This window comes from Varroa destructor, unplaced genomic scaffold, assembly GCF_002443255.2.
Source record: "Varroa destructor unplaced genomic scaffold, Vdes_3.0 BEIS01000001.1, whole genome shotgun sequence".
NCBI classification, from domain to species: domain Eukaryota; kingdom Metazoa; phylum Arthropoda; class Arachnida; order Mesostigmata; family Varroidae; genus Varroa; species Varroa destructor.
Window position 1 is genome coordinate 6,430,259 of NW_019211454.1, and position 17,242 is coordinate 6,447,500.

The 17,242-nt window shown below is 37.7% G+C and overlaps 2 protein-coding genes across 8 annotated transcripts in view; one reads left to right on the forward strand and one right to left on the reverse strand.

Annotated features, from left to right (window-relative positions):
* LOC111242800 (uncharacterized) overlaps positions 1–16,832 on the forward strand; it is a 41,155-nt gene extending 24,323 nt beyond the window's left edge. For 2 of the 4 annotated variants that reach the window (XM_086975465.1, XM_086975463.1), the window contains 3 exons: positions 11,222–11,320; positions 13,297–13,542; positions 14,701–16,832. In XM_086975465.1, the coding sequence (XP_086831591.1) occupies positions 11,222–11,320; positions 13,297–13,542; positions 14,701–15,003 (648 nt within the window). In that variant the 3' untranslated portion in view covers positions 15,004–16,832. Of the gene's footprint in view, positions 1–10,228; positions 10,386–11,221; positions 11,321–13,296; positions 13,543–14,700 lie in introns of those variants that run through there. The other 2 variants (XM_086975472.1, XR_015317540.1) reach the window with 2 other exon arrangements.
* Positions 694–6,305, reverse strand: LOC111246164 (uncharacterized). 4 transcript variants are annotated; one of them, XR_015317545.1, is made up of 5 exons: positions 5,975–6,305; positions 5,232–5,828; positions 4,799–4,951; positions 1,897–2,077; positions 694–1,515 (listed from the first exon to the last, which is right to left on the reverse strand). XR_015317545.1 is itself a non-coding variant. In XM_086975478.1 (5 exons), the coding sequence occupies exons 3-5, from the start codon at positions 5,259–5,261 to the stop codon at positions 1,343–1,345; spliced, it is 384 nt and encodes a 127-aa protein (XP_086831604.1). In that variant the 5' UTR covers positions 5,262–5,314; positions 5,620–5,828; positions 5,975–6,295; the 3' UTR covers positions 698–1,342. The 4 variants fall into 4 exon arrangements, 3 of the variants coding, with proteins under 3 accessions (XP_086831604.1, XP_022651036.1, XP_022651055.1); XM_086975478.1 differs by lacking the exon at positions 4,799–4,951 and having other exon boundaries at positions 698–1,515; positions 5,232–5,314; positions 5,620–5,828; positions 5,975–6,295; XM_022795301.2 differs by lacking the exon at positions 4,799–4,951 and having other exon boundaries at positions 698–1,515; positions 5,232–5,314; positions 5,975–6,297.
* Positions 16,833–17,242: the final 410 nt, after the last annotated feature.

Consider the following 17,242-nt stretch of genomic DNA (forward strand, 5'->3'; position numbering starts at 1 on the left):
CACACTTCAAATACAAAGATTCTAACTGAGATGACTAAAGTGCTAGAAAAAAAACCCACGTAAGCATAATGTTGGTAAATTCATAAACAGATTGGTAAACGTTACCATTGACTTGAAGATCGCATATGTCTTTTTGCAACAAGACCATCATTTATCTGAAATGACAATATTCACGATTCTGTTATCTTCTACAATCGATTTAATCGAATTCGCTGATGCTGCCTAGTACATATCGAGCCTCCTATGTATCCATATGCCATAACAAACATTGTTTCCATGATAATGGCGCGACAAATAGGACCGTCAATACAGTTGTTCCTCGATATAGGAAATGGCGCTCAGCTACGCTAACCTTCATCGCCTTGCCACCGCTGCTTGCATCAGTTACGTTTGGAGACTTTCGGTGTTAAGCTGTCGAGCCTGTCAAGGTTCTGCCGAAGAGTGTCGACTTCAAGCTCTAGGATATGGACATTCCTCGTGTACTTTTTATATTAGAATTTAACGAATAATCGGAAGGCATGTTTTTGTTTGTTTAGGTGGTGATAGATAAGGCGAACTGATCAAAATGCCTGATAACAATCTCTCAACTAGAATAAGCTGAAATCCCTTCAGGTTTCAAATTTGTTTTCGGCCAGTCACCACGAAACACATGACACATCAGCATCTCTCCTTTGCTTACAAATAATAATATATATAGTTTGACCTGTTACGCTTTAGGCATAGTATATTTTATTGCTCATCTTGTTGATTGCCCTTAATATGGACTCAGCAACAGGTATCAGTGAAAGTACCCAAATTGTATCAAACTTCTAATACGTCAATATATGCTGTGCATCCACGATATTATAGAAACATATATGACACATGTAGCAGGAATATATTTTAAGTTCACCACATTTACTAGAACCACAAGTCTCCTTGTTTTGGTTTAGCGTGAATAGTTCATCTAGTCTAAAGCTACCCGAAGTACTTTTACGTATATGGTGGCTGCAGTGCCCTCTTCTTCGACTGTGTTAACCTGAACATACAGCCGGTGAATTTTTTCCGATATGGGACACTTACATTTATCTAGTTACTGTCACTCGAAATGCAAGTTACTAGATCTAAACATAAATAAACATTTTTAGTACTTTCGACATAAAATGGTTAAACAGTGTTATTTATGTTTCGAGCTAGCGTGACGCGAAGATCAGAATAATTTATTGTGTACCAATGAAATCCGTTGGCCTACATCCATGTCACGGTAAATGAAATTATCGTCTGGTCATAGGCTCTCACAGGAGCTATAGTTGCAATCGCTTGAAGACAGTGTTAGTACTCAGTACGGTGATAATCGTTGTATTTATTCTTCTTCTCCGGTTCCTTTCATAGGGGTATAAAAGCCGTTATAGAGCATGCATTGGCCATTAACCATTTTACGAGCCCCCACACACAGGCAGTGATGTTCACCTTTAGCCGTTATTACACAGCGCGAATTCGCAGGACAATCGCCATCATCACAGAATTTCATATAACCTACAATCAAAAATAGGGCAACAATATATCACAAGGATAAGATAAAGCCTTTCTAATCCCTTATATTCGTTTTACCCAATTCTATTATTAACGAAATGTTAACTTGAAATTACGCTAACATTTTGATTGTATAATATGGAGGTTCGACACCCTCAAGGGATCTTTACTAAGAACCTACTACTGCAGTGCAAACATGTCTGTTGACAGTGGTATACGTGCCGACTTATCAATGATGTGATAACTACCGTTGTTATGAAGGTAATGAGTAATTTTACAGTGCATTGAGCAACTTAAGTAGGCAAAAATAGAGGACGGCTCAACAAAATTAACGGTTTGAAATATGCATCTAGCGTAATGAATAACTTTTACTCGTACCCTCACCTGGGTGTAGCAGTAGCGTGCAAAAGAGCGGAGCTCCGGCCAAGGCAATGAGAGCCAGCACTATAAATAGCGACACCGTTAAGTCCCAAACATCTAAAAGGAACCCACGGATCTTGCCTCGTCTCCATCGGGCTTCGAAAATGTTGAGGCACCAAGTGGGTCTCTGAGCTTGCTTCCGGATCTATTGTACAGGCCAATTGAGTCGTTACACAGCGGAGCTAAACCATACGTTGTACAGGTCTTCACTCCGCGAACTACGTAAATATATCTACATTCGTTGAGTAAACCTCTTTCTATTATGATAGTCCATTGCTCATGTTGGATAAACCCAATTTTTTATGTACGACGTAAACAAGCAAAGCGGTTTGAGACCTCAATACGCAGTTACAGTCGGTATACATGGTGGCTTTTGGTATGTCAGGCTTGAAAGAACTGATTGCTTTGGTCATAGTTAATCCTTAAGCACCTATTGGCAACGGTTTTTGTAAGTATAGATAGAAATACTAAATATAGACCATGTTCGACACACACAATAATATGGTTATTATCTTTTTTTTAACGACTATAATAGATGGCATTGTTAAGTGGGGCAAAAAAATTGGAATTAAATAATTTTTTTACATGTACAAAATAGTGCATGTTATTTGAAGAACCGTTTATCACCGGCGCAGCACTATATAACAACCGGGACGAGAAGCTATTTGTTTGTCCGTGTTTTCTAAATCTGTTCTATTTACAGAAAGCCCCTCTGTTATTGCTTTAGTATATCAATACGTCAATCTAACCAAGAGTATCGATCAGTCACTTGATTTTTGCTTGTTTCTATATCCCATTTTTATGTGTTTTAGTCGCCTAAAGAGATAGACACTTATGCGAAACATTTTACTTGTATCTTTATACTCAGACAGTAGTGTTTAAAATCGCCCGCTCCGAAACCTATTTCTTCATTGTGATTTAGACTCAAGAGGACACATCTCTTTCGGTGATATGGAACACAATTAGCACGTAGCCTGAGCTTGTAGATTTATATTTCGAACGCCCCGTCATGGAATAAACGTATGGACCCGTATGGAAAAATCAAATTAATTTTTACCACGAATAAGATACAACACTTATTCTGTTTCCATCATAACCTCTGCATAAAACGGCTAAAGATATGATTATATTCTATGTCGGTTCAATGAGTTATTATCATTAAGAATCGTGCAAAATTTCATCTAATACTTAATATGTTGAATACAGGTTAATATCATATATTTTAGGGGTTTCTGTTTCAAAAAAAGGAAAAACTAGAATTTTTTTTCTAATTTTTTTTTTCTAATTTAAATATAACTATCCAGCATTTTAACACGAAGACACATATGCTTGGCTAAATAAAGGTTTTTCAACGAAAATTCCTAAATGTCGTAACTTAGCCCAACTTAGGGACAAGCTTGAATGTATGGTGCGTATACAAATTACCAAAGTTATGAAACAACGTTATTTGTGGACGACGATTGAAAATCGAAACTAGCATCCTTTAACTTTGGCATTGAAGATTCTGAAATAATAAGGGAGATTAGGGCTATATGGAGGGGACGCTATATGGCCGGCTGGGTCTCATCTTTAGTAAGAGAACATTGATCTTAAATTTCAATACCATTAAAATTTCGGAATTGTACGCAAGCTATTTTTGTGCGATTCACGTCGCTATTTTTTAATTTTAGAAAATCAAACGCTATTACGTTCATTGGGATCCGTACATTAAATTAAAATTAAATTATAGGTTAAATTATAGGATTACCTTGGTTGCGAAAGTGAGAGAGCACGATATAGATCAGTATTACGTAGAACTTTTATAACAAAAAAAACGTCGGTGTTTTCCTACAGCATCGTCGAAATTATTTAAACGCTCTACCCTATTGATCAGTGCCAAATTATAGCCACAGATTTCGAATCTCATGTTTTGTAATTTTCTACAGTAGCGCTTGTTACTGCCAATTTATTAAATAGCATAGTAAAACTGTTTTAATAGTGCATCGTCGAGACTGCGCAATTCTGCTGACAAATGTATCATATATTTAAATATGTTATGTTCCAACATGATTTGAACGCCGTGTCCTGTAAATTATTGCTGGATGCTCTGCATCAGGCGATCACCTAAAATAGCCAGTTCCGATACTCCATACCGTCCTTGCTTATGCGGGACGGATCGAGATCATATCTTCTACCTTCTTTCGTAGAAAATGCTACAGTGGACAAAATGATACGTATATACAACGAATACTGACTGATAAAGATAGCCCTGTGAAAAAACCAGTTGCAGTTATCGCACACAGAGGACTGCCTGTATCAACATACATCCATTCGCGATTGTGTTCGATGCGTATTAAGAACTTTATTGCCCGATACGAAAGAACTATGTAAAGTTATTCCATATCCAAGGTGGGTTTAATTATCAAGCCAACTGAACGTAAACGTCCCCGACAACTGGCACGTGCTAACGAAGGATTGTCTACGACGTTTTTTTCTACGGCACGATCAGTTTTCAGACAAAAAGATGTCTTTGACTATGGAAACGGTCAGAGTTGCCTTCCGAAGTCCGAAGACAATGATCGCTATACAAGTTCACTAAATCACAAGTGATCAAGAGAGCCGAGACTATTCGCTTGAATAACACCAAGAAAACGTGGAATCCCTTGTTTTGGTATTTGGAACAAACGAAAGTTCCACCGTATTTGTGCCCTAGAGCGCACTTTAAGGAACGTATTTTAATGAATGAAGTTTTTGGAAATCAAGCTTTTCACAAATCTCCCCGAATAGATCACAAAAGAAGCGTTTGAAGAGTGTTTCCCTCGAAAAGCCGAATAAAATAGTCGGACTGGCAAAAGCGTGTGCGGGAATCATTCACGATGACAATTACCGTTCGAAAATCTCAGAAGACAGGTGTCGTTCCTCTGAACAAAAACGAATCCATAGATGATGATCGTGTTTCTTCAGTGGCACAGGCTGATAATCACTCGGGGCCGTCGGGCCGTTACGATTTCATGAAACAATTAGCCCACATCACCAAATCCTTAAATCTTGTTAAATTGCACAATTTTTTTTTGTAATGATTCTTGTCCGTTATCTATTACTTCATGCACCGTTAAAAAATATACTTGTATATAATTCCTCATTTTCACAGCTTACGTTTGTTTGTGCCATCTAATTTGCAGCAAGCTCCCACACATCTAGAAACTACTTGCTCTTATTCCATCGAATTTCTAACTACTCACACAAAATTAAGTGCCGTTGCATTGACGGGAGAATACAATGGGCTGCAAACCTGCCAAGAAAAACCAACAATTGCCTACCTTTGACTTCCGGTCCAATTGTAGTGACATAGTTTTTCTAGACGTAGCAAAAGGTACCGTTGGTGGCGATCTTTGTTGCGACTCTGCAGAACATTACATGACTGAGTACAGTGTGACAGTTATTAGGTGAGTTCAAGGGTAGAGAATTATCAATTGTTGATGTCGATAAAATATGGCATCCCTAGACCGTCGTCGAAGTCCAGACACTTCCACGCGTGACCGATTCTGCGTCCAGACTACAGTATTGAGACAAGGCAGTCTTTGCAATACATGGATGAGTATGTCATGCGTATATAGTAACAATCACTACGACGCTTTACTCGGAAGAATCGACATTTGCATGAAATACTTGAACCTGTTGCCTCGCTGCATATTGTTACGAAATTACCTATTATAACCTGAGCCTGTGATCTATGACTACTTGACAGTTCCTATTGTAATTATAATCCCATGTTTTGTAGATACGAAAAGTTGTAGCAATCCAATGAAAGCCTCGATTTTGCTCTGCTCAAGCTTGACATCGTTTCGTTTAGCCAGGTCTGACTAGTGTTCTAGCCTACCCTGTAGATTATGACACTATGTTGAATATAGCTGCACCTATAATAGAAACAGAAAATGTAAAAATTGCACATTCTACATATTAAAAATGTGCGGTGCTTTGATCGAACGGGGAGAGGCTTTCGAATACGTATGTTTACTCATGTTGCCACTACATATGTTGCCACTCAAAGACAGATACCCACTGCTGAGAGAAAGACTCCGGTTACTTCCTAGGCTAATGTCCGTCATGATGTATCTTGCCGTTCGATAAGCAAACGCTGGCTCTGTTTGGACGAGAGTATACACACGTGCCTTTAGAAGCACAGCAACAGTCTGACCAATGACGATGTGCGAGATTAATGACGAAAAATTGTGTTTAGCTTTAGTTGAAAGTAGTATTTTTTTTTTTAAAAAGTTTGCGTACTTTTAGCCCACAGACTGTTTTTGCCGTCGATGCTTAAGTGCCAATATAAAAACTTTGCTTTATGTTGCAGTTTGCAATTATCATGCGCTTTTTAATATCAACAATCTATCTTGCCCTAAGTGCTTATACTATTAGCTTACTACAGGTAATTCTCGAGCCCGACAATATATGAACGGGTAAATATCGTCCAAGTAAAATACAGAGCTACGCTTATGTTTACAAATAAGCTTTCAAATCTCTATCGTACTATTTAGAATGTGAAAAGTTAATTAAAAGGGTCTTTTCTTTCATTACGATGTCTGTTAGTATAGCATGGAGGTGTTTTTTTTTCGTTGTGTTTGTTTCGTAAAACAACTACTCCAGTTTGTCGAGTACTAAACGACGTACCAATCTAACTGAATCAATAATTCGTTGATCACAGGTCGTGCAAAAAAAAAAACACGTATGTCTTTAACATTAAGAGGTAGTAGTGAACACTTTGACATTTACTATTATTTATATATATATTTCTATATATTTATTATAGGTTAGAAATGTTCCACAAATTATCAATGAGTTGAATAGAAAATACGAGATTCAGCGCAATAGATCTCGCAATAGAACATGATCGTTAAAATCGTACCCATATTTTGGTTCATTATGGCATGTTTGGCTGTTATTTTTACGTGACCAGATCCTTGTCACTAGGCGTTTAGTCGAAGTGAATTTTTCTGGATTTTTTTTGACGAATCTTTGACACGACATGAGCAGCTACTTGTATATTTTTTCAATTCCTTATTTAGTTCCTGCTTTCCTGGTTATTAATTTTAGGCATTAGTAATAATTTTTACGCCGTTAGATAATTCACTCGGAGGGGTGCGTGCCCTCCACCCGTCTCATGGCCCCCCTTAAAAACCGTGTTTAGAAACTAATCACACATGCTAACTATCGTAGCCCTGAAGCTATATGAAGGTATTTCATCTATTCGGATAGTTTTTCCTGTTCTCACTATAACGTTATTAGTCGATGTTAACAAACAAAACCAGATTCATTTAGCGCGCTTTTAATAAGTACGTATTTTGATAAACAAAACAGTAAAAAACACGACGTTGTGATCTGTATCTGTACATCTAGACAATTGTCAAGCTTAGAATAAATTTGTACGAAGATGATCACAAAAATATCGTAGTCTATTGACCGCGAAAGCCGAGTTCTATTATCAACCACACCCGTTGGCATTGTTACGTGACTATTATTAGTAGCGCTATGACCTAATCATCTAATGTTTCTTTCTCGGGTGACCAAATCTGGAAAAAAAAACACATAAAAACAACGCCACTATGGCAAGAAGAGTAAAAATTTGCCTGATTTTCAACGGAAGCATAAAGATGACTGTGTTGCAGTAGTAAAATTCATTCGAGTTGAGTTACGTTAACGCACATGCTAAAGCCTTAACATTTATTAAGCTGACCTGTTTGCCTGACTACCACGCTTCATCACCATGTACCCGACGATACTGCACAGACGTGGCAAGATAATATACTCAACAATATATACGAATCAGAAACAAGGCTTCCCGGTAAGAAAAATATCATGACGCCGAAACAGTAACAGGGGCTTCAATGAAGCGCAACACTGATGGGCGCACAATCGTAGTCAATGGCTAGTGAATACTGGGTTATATCAACAGCCTAGATAGAGACACGTCGGGAAAGAAGAAAAAAGGTTTATTGAATGAGAGACCCTATACTCGTCCCTTCCACTTGTTTATTAATCTAACTTTAGAGCAGATACAATTCCCAAAAAAAGACCTCCCACAAAAAATACCCTATTAAGGATCAAATCGTACACTTTCGTTAGCACAACATCCGCGCTTTGAAGTCGCTGCAAAGAAATCAACGCTAGAACACTTTCTACCTTGAAGCGGACAACCTTATAAATATGGTTATTATTATTATAAATATGGTTTTGGCGTACTAAAGCAGCTGCGCGTATCAAAAAATAAATATAGTATTTTAGCTTGCTACGTATCCAACTAGGTCCGCCAAAATCAGAGATGCCCATAAACTAAATTTCCAATGGCTATACTAAATTTTGTCCCTGTGACTTTTATTTAATTACGTTGATATTGTGTAATTATACTAATACGTAAAATAGTATACCTTCATCGATTTCCCCTTCTTTCTTTAAATAATGGCGTTGTCCATCCTACTTCAATGTCGCTATCTGAAAGAGAGGAAAATTCGAAGTACTGAGTAGTCACGGGCGTTACTCACTCACGAACCTTGTTAATGTATTAGATATCAATGATTCGTCCGTAACAGTACATTTTAGCTTGTGCAATAGAAACTCTCATAAGAAACCTTCTTTATTTACATGAATCTACGCTATATATGTCGTTCGACTCGAAGCAGTATCGATGCCTGCTGATCTATTGCAACAGAGGTCTGTCCAGGCGAGCAATCATTGTTTTAGGGCATCAATAAAAGAAATATTATAATTACTTTTTATTTTTGCCAAAAAACAAGACACGTAGCATAGAGAATGTATGATCTTATCTTTCTTGTATTTTGTTTACTGCTCGGTATAAGAGAATATATAATTTGTTTGTGTTTTCTTTTGCGTTATATCAAGTCGACAGTCAAAGGTCGACCGATGTGCAGCTGTCGTATATAGGTTCCTAGCTGTCTGTGCTATTCTTATAAGTCTATGTCTCTTTACCAAAACGACAACATAAGCGAGTAGAATTATAGGGCCAAAGCGGCTGGTATTAGAAGGTCAGTTTAGCTACTTAATCGAAAGTTGGTTACAAAGATCATTAGAAAGTAAAACCCAATATTTAGATTATTCGTGTTGGTACGTTCTGAGTTGTACCAACATCAGGTCATTTGTTGCTTCTATTTGGAACCAGGTTGAGTTTACCTCTGGCAATTGCTTAAACCTCTAATTTAGGCCGATGAACGAGAAACCATTACACGGCTCGTTTATATGGACCACTTATTGGGATAGCGTCGATTTATCTCTACTTCAATTTCACATAATATAATAGCAGCTACTTAACGCTAGGCTCTGCTCCGACACTGGCAAGGCGGCTAGTAAATCTCTCACCGTTAATTGCTAAATCATATAGATCTCTCTTTTCCTTTACTTGATATGGCATATTTCACTCTTTTGGTACATGTAACTTGCTTAAACTTACTGTATAATGCCCCTGTAAACATTTTGACTTTGTTTCTGCAATTTGCACCTCGTGCTACATCTAGTCACCATATCATACATTTGTTTTTATTTTAGCATGTTTACAAGTTGGTTAAGGTTTTTGGGGACATTTTGTTGTTGTTGTTGTTCACTCCTCTTGTTAGCGCGACTAGCAATAATAGCAGTTGCAACACAGAGTAAAAAATACGGGCTTCTTCTGTCTTCAGTTCGCTTCTCTCTTATTAATACCGTTATTATCACGGCGTTTGTGTGTTTTTATGCAATTCGCCGACACTCAACGGATGTACAACCAACGCCGGAAAACATAATGGCAGCGTGAATGTGCCCAACGTACCATTTGCATTTTCCGATGGCTTTATGGGAAAACTAATTCATCGCACGCGTTTATACGACAATGACATTCAGCCACCGATAGCTCACGAAAATAGCGTTTAATTTAAAAACCTATTGCAGCCATTAAATGTCACAGGCTTGTTGCTAAATCATGTCGGAAGACATAGGCACTTGTTGTGTTCTTAGTAGCGAAGTTGTGGAAAAGAGGCGACAACCTAGTTAAGTCATTGGAACGAACCGATTTTGCCCACAGACGTGGGTGTGCCAGAAATGCTTATGGGGGGACTGAATTGGCGAGATTTTGGGAGAGGGGTTAGCTTGCAAGGCAGGGACGGGGCAAAAAGTGAACACGTCATAGTGGCCAGCCGTTCACGTTTTCGAAAACCCGCCCCGGAGTCATGTAAGTCCCACATATGCTAGTTAGGGGGGTGCATCGGCGTTGGTCCGAATTTTGAGAGGGAGCTTAAGTGCTTGATGTATTTTCTTGTGGTAGCGATAAACGCTTATAAATTCATTGGCCACGAAACGCGAAGCACAGTTTTCACCGCAGCTCACCTGTTGTAACTTTACCTGGAACTGCCACGTTTAGAGGCCGATAAGTCTGGACCAAAGGACAGAAGATAGAATCCACTTGCATCATCATCATCATCATGTTCCGTGTATGACTGAGTGATATACTTCATATGATGATATACAACGCGCGGTGCGAAGTGTTTAACTGGGAGATCGAGGTGTTATGTGACCGCTGCACATGAAGCTTCTCGGGGTTTCAGTTAATTCATCTACGATGTCCATAAATCTTTGACTTTTAGCGGAAGTGTTGGACCATTAATCTAGTGCTTTTGGTGAAGATTAAAAGCGAGTTTCTAATTGCTAATTTCATTAGGTTCAAACCGTTTAGATGAAGCTGAATGGACGTAAAACGGCGTAGCTTGCTCGATCCAGGGCCAATATGAAGCTTCATTAGGTATTCAGGCTCGTTGTCATTATCTGTGTTATGCGCTCGTTCTGATAACATATCATTTGCCTTGACGTTATTATCAACATGAGATTATTTTTCACCAAAAGTCGTAATGAATAGACCGCAAGTACGAAGAAATAATTCAGCATGTGCTCGCCTCTGACGGGACACGACCGAGGCAGCTGGAAACAACATCTGCCTAGCTTGCAGCTGTTGTACGCTCTAGCTACCATTGTAAATCTGAGCGATTGCAGCTCCGTTATCTTTTTCTAGGTGAATTATTATATTATAGATTACTCTTATACAGGATGTGGTTCCCCTTACTACTGACTGACATTAACCCGATGGAAAATGCTTGAGGTTCTCTTTTTAATATATATATATATATATATATATATATATGCTTAGGCAAACGCGCAAATTCTCCCATCTTGGCTAATAAAAAATTAACGTGTGACGCCGCTTGGAACAATAAGCAACGTAATTGACTTTTAAGCCATAATTAAGACGAAACGTCTTCATTTCTTATTACAGTCACAGTGGGTCATCGCTTTCTCCATAGTCGTCGTAGCTGTTCGCTGTGGACACATCGGTGCCAACGGAGGATCTTCACTGACTTACCACAAACAGAAGGTAAGCTAGTTTGGTTTCGGAAGTCCGTTAGGTATTTTTTGTCGTACATTTTTTTTTTCGTTTAAACGTTACTTTATTAATATGGCAAACACATAAGTACAGTGCCTAGTGAGGCAATCCTTTTAGATCAATCCCGTTAGAAGTAGCACGAATTTTTGAGCGTCTTGATGCAGTCCCTTGAAAAGAAACATTTAAGATAGTCTGCATTGGGTCGTATCTAAAATTTCGTTCTAAACTTCCAAAATATTTCGTAAACATATAGACTTCCGCAAAGCTCTGATATTTTGCAATAGTTAACGTTTTAAAATAGCCGGCAGATCTGGTCTCCGCAAAAAGCAGATTAAGACTTTTGTAACAATGCTGTGACAAAATGGGTAGAAAACATAGATAAAAAAAACTTGTAAAGTTCGATACCAGAAAAGTACAGCGAAGATATTCTTTTTAGTCATATAAAATATATACATTATAGGAACATATATACGTTGCAATTTAGTATGTGTGTACGACTGTACGAGGTTACAGATCTGTGTTTGCCGGAGCTCTAAAGCGTGGGGTATTGGCCTAGAAATCAAAAATGGGTGAGTGCTCAAGGTTAGCTATTGCAACTCGATCCTTTGACGTCGGGGTTTTTTCCTCGAGATGAACGTTGCCTATGTTTAATCCGTCAAATTCATTAAGTTACAGAGTGACTAACTTTCGTTCTATATGAAGACTAGATGATATAAATAGTTTTTACATAATTCTATCTTGTGGTGGATGAAAACATTCAGCACATCTGAACGCCACTAGTTTTGGTTGTAAACATTCTATCCATTCCCCTAACAATTAAACTCACTTATATTAAGTTTAGTTCGTATCGGCTACAGTCGTGCACAACTTTTTTTTACTCGTCTTACTTATGCAATTCACAATATCTAATTATATAATTACGGAATATAAGAATTATATATATAATATATATATGTGTCCCCAATTAATTGCTAGGAGGATTTTTGTGTGTACATATTAGAACACCAGAACGCTAAATTGATTTATTTCACTTTTCTTGACGGCGTCTAAATCGTCTACGTTAATAAACGTTTCATCATTAGCTAAAAACATATGAACAAATCATAAAAATTATTTGAAATAATTTTATTATCGTAGGGCCTATTCTTTTTCTAGTCCTATTGATTTGGTTAATATAGAAAATGATGTTTCGCCGTACCGTTCGTGCACAAACTTAATTCGCCTTAAAAATGTGATAAACAATGGACGTGTTATAATGATCCGGCGAACTCATGCTTCTTGTTTGTTTATTGTTACATTTCGCTATCTTAGTTGCTTTAATGTTTGTTAATATCTGACTCTTTGATGTTGCGCTTTTTAAGAACATGACAGATTTCAAGCAGATTGACCCTTGCAGAACAACACTGGCAATGGGGTATAGGCAGGCTTTAGTTGATACATCAGTTTCTCGGGGGGGCAATTAGGGCCTCCCAAGGATGCTGTTCGCTGCAGCTTACTTTAGCTTAACACAAGCGTGAATTAAAATAAAAAAGTATATACATTTCAGTAAATGGCTGTATCTTCTAAGTAAATCTATATCATTTTTTAAATATGATTAACTCATGTTAAATGTTTTCAAATAAAGTTGCTACTAATTTACCCTTACCATACCGAGGCAACTGACGATAACTTTGGTGTACCGCAGAGCATGTTTTGGACGCTTTAAATGAAGAGATCAGTGTGAATATTTGCAGGAGCTTACCGATGCTAATTTGGCGTACGTTAGTATACGTTTGTTCCTAAAAGGATCCTCCTACATTCCTCTACAAGTGTCGCCAAGAAGCGATAAAAACAGTTCTCCTTTTTTTGATGTTTTCTGTTTAAGATATAAGCATTCCTCTTTGGCGTTACTTCAGTATATTTTGATTGAAGCAGCATGACATACAATTATATACCCACAAACTTATTTCTAATTTTTCACCTTTTAGAATGTTGGGCATTATGAGTTCAGATACGATATTAAGGATGACCACGATAACATCAATGGCCGCCAGGAGAAAGGATCACACGGTCAAGTATATGGCTCGTACTACCTCGGCGAAGTAGGCGGTCCTTACCGTACTGTTGAATATATAGCAGACAAATTCGGTTTCCGTGCTGTTATCAAAACGAATGAACATGGAACGAAAACGTCCGAACCGACCTTTGCTCCTATTACGTCGGACTTCGGAAAGGTTTGTCGGAACTGCGGTTCACGCATAGGCTATAAAATCGAATAGTGAAAAAGTCAAGAACGGTTTTAGACTGGCTAAACTGCTAATTACGCATTTTTTTTTTTCCATTATTTTGGATTAGTGAAATATTGTTATTAAACATTTTTCGGACACAGTTCAACTCGAAGTGTGCGATGTGACACTAGTAATAATACGGTAACTTAAATTTTTTTCCTAATGACGCTAAAATTTAGTGCAGAAAGATTATTTTTTACGTGCTTTAGTAGTTTAATAATAAGGATGGAAATTTTTGGTATTGTCTACTACCCACTAGCAGGTCTAGTCAGGATAGGTCCCGCTGGAGTTATCTGTGCTCTGTCTAATAGAACTATGAAACGACATGATAACCATATGCCATAGTAACCATTTGCCAACGCTTAAATGACCAATGTCATGGTAACTCACTCAACAAGACGCCGGCCCCCCTAACAGCGGCAAACTTCCCCCTAGTAGTAGATGTGGGAAAATAAATCATTAGCAAGCTTGCGAAGTGTTCACATAGTAACTATAGTTTATTTTAGAGTCCCAATAACGTTACGAAAAGAAGGTTTTAATTAGCCCATTTGATAATTATTTAGGAATTTGCTCTTTGGCCATTATTCTAAGGCTATCAGATAACTATGGTACAATGGTCTCTGCACTAACTATTTATCTGTAATTTGTTTGATATGCATTATGAGAAGCATGGAAAACTACTCAATCATCGAAATACTTTTCATAAACCGTTGGTCACAAATATCAAAGAAAGAAAAACATTTTTAGCGAAAACCACGCAAGCCTATTTTTGCTTGTAATTAAGAAATCTAGCTAAGTGTAATCCATTTTAGGCCCGGCTGGTTTTTGTTATAGTACAATGATATCATGTTTTGATGTGTGCGGAAGATATCAAATACAAGTGAGTGGTCTGGCTATATATCTATTAAGAGAAAGTATACTGATTTCCCCTTAGTTTGCAAAAAATATAGTTTTCTATTATCTCATCTAGGCTCCCTTTCTAATAATTCTGTTAATCTGGAACAAAGCCTCTACGTAGCCACTACACACTTTTCTCGTTCACCTTTGTTGTAATCTAAATTGAGCTTATAGGCCAAGACTATTTCTGCCGCGTTTATTTTTCAGATTATTCCAAGTGGTTCGGCCCGAATCGCAGGCCATCATAAAATTCACTATGGCCGTCACAAGCAGACACTGGGTGACCACAAAGCCAGCATTCAGGAGATCCCTGCACACGGCCAGGACGTAAAAGCCTCTTACGAAAGCCAGCAGCCCGCCTATAAACAATACGACCAACACAAAATTCGAATTCACACAGGATCTACACCTGTGGCTTACCACATTCCATCGTTAAATTACAATGACCTGTTTAACTATGGTGCTGGCCTAAATGGTGGTTACAGAAAGGTTCTTTTTGTGAAAAACTAAACAAATTACGTTGCTTCATTCAACTGATAGGATTATAGATCTTTGCCAGAAGAAGGGGGCTAATGAGTAGTAATAGGGCATACCTGCGTCGTCCATTATCGCATCGAGCTTATTCCACGTAAGATATGACGAACGCCAATTATCATTTGTAAAATTCAGCAATTTTTACATAACTATCAACCTGGAATGAGGACTTTTGTTTTGGCCCATATAGAGGTATACATGTTTGTACATATTGCTTTTATAATTCTATTTTGAGTATGGATGCAAGTGTATGTGTATTTTGAACTGATTTTTGAGAATTAACTGTAGTTGAGCTTCAAATTCAAATGACTGGATCGCAGCATCAACGTAATATTCAGTTGTGTGGTGAACTTAGCTGAACCAGTAGTCGATAATTGAAAAGTAACTTGTGTTTTGCAGCCGTAATGCATTTGTAATGCTACCATAATGAGCAAGAAAGCTTTTTATATAGAATCAAAGCTTGCCATAGCACAATAATGTTTTTTTGCAGTGTATATGACTACTGTTATTTAAATGTACAACCACTATTTTTCTAAAATTTGTCGAATGTAGTTATGCATTGCCTCCCTAGTTTTATACAATGCATCTCAGTTTTGGCTGTTGCCCGAGCTAGTGGGACCCCGGCTAGAAACTATTCTGTTTGTTTAATAGATCCCTCAAGGCTATCATAACATCTACTTAGGAGATTTTTACATATCTCCAATGTTTTTTTCTATCATAGATTAACAATCCAAAACAATCACTCGACAACAAGAAAACTACGAAATCTATCTATCTAATAAAAAGCGCAGGGCGCACGTCTGCGGTCTGCACCCGAAACGGTACGTTTCATCCAATAGTGCACTAGGCGTCTCTATGTAATTACGTGTCCATAAAGGACAGAAAAAACGTTGTCCATCTAGCGATGGGTCTAAATGACGTACGTAGCGTCGTGGATACGAACAACGTCGTTTGTTTAGATGTCAAGTTCTATGTCCTGATATTTTATCACCTTACTTCATCACCTCTTCGGTAACGCTTAACACTATTGGTTTTGGCCACACTGTGTATAACTGATGCGCGAGAAATTAGAGTTCGAATTTGTTAGAGTTAAAATAGTTTCCCTACAGAGAGGCTTTCTTAATATAGTATAATAAATATATATAAAAAACTAACGTAAATCAATAGCAAGAATCGGATCGTCCCAAACAAATGATTATATAAAACTCGTGTCCCTATGATCTCCTTTCAGTTAGTGGTTACATACAGCGACAAGCATGTTTCCATAAACATGTGTTTTTAATAAAGCGGCAGGAGCGTGCGTGTCGTGATAATCACGGTGTCTTCCAATTTTCGTTTTCAGTCACAGCAAAGTTCTATTTCTGCAATTGATGTTATATTTTATTAGATAGTAGCTTGCTCACTGGACATTGATGTGTTTATTAGAAAAATATCCTCTATCTAATGTATAGTTGAGCCGTTGTTAGAAAGAAATAAGTTGAAAATAAAGTCTTCATCGTTGTTGACTGTATTGACTGCTATGGTCGTTCGCGCAAACACAATAACAGCATCAGGGGACCGTCCACATCTTTATTGCATGGTGCACTGCTGCCTGTTATAGCTCATAAACTGTGCATTTGGGAATATTAGCAATATGGAAGGTTATGGGGGATACCTAATTTTAAGGCCTAACAAGTTTTGCCGTAGCTAACAAGGCGCCGCTGCAAGCTTCCACTTGGTTATATTGTCAGTCGCATAAGGTGCGTTTGTTGCATCCTTCTCTGTATGAAATTTATTAGTAAATTAAATTCAGTCACCCTATATAAGTTGTGTTCTTATTTCAATCATCCGATTAAAAAGGCAGCAAGAAAATATACTTTAGATGAAGTTACTTATTTTACAGTGTGAATAAATTGATAACGAACGTGGTAGTTTGTGGTATAGTACATATTACATCGGATAACTAATGAGCCATTATTATAATGTGAGTGATCTCTAGACGAGTAGTTTGAGCAGGTATTGCCTTTATGTCTACCACATAGTCTCAAATGGTGTTTTTTCGTCATGGCTTAATCAAATCAATAGGTAACACTTTTGGTAAGCAGACAAATTTAAAATAATACGAATCCTTGAAATAACTGAATAAAATTTTTTTACTTCGATACATAAATGCCTTTTTAATTATCAAATGCAGCAATAGGTACGACTCGAGCTGCTAAAGGCAGAACCATACAAT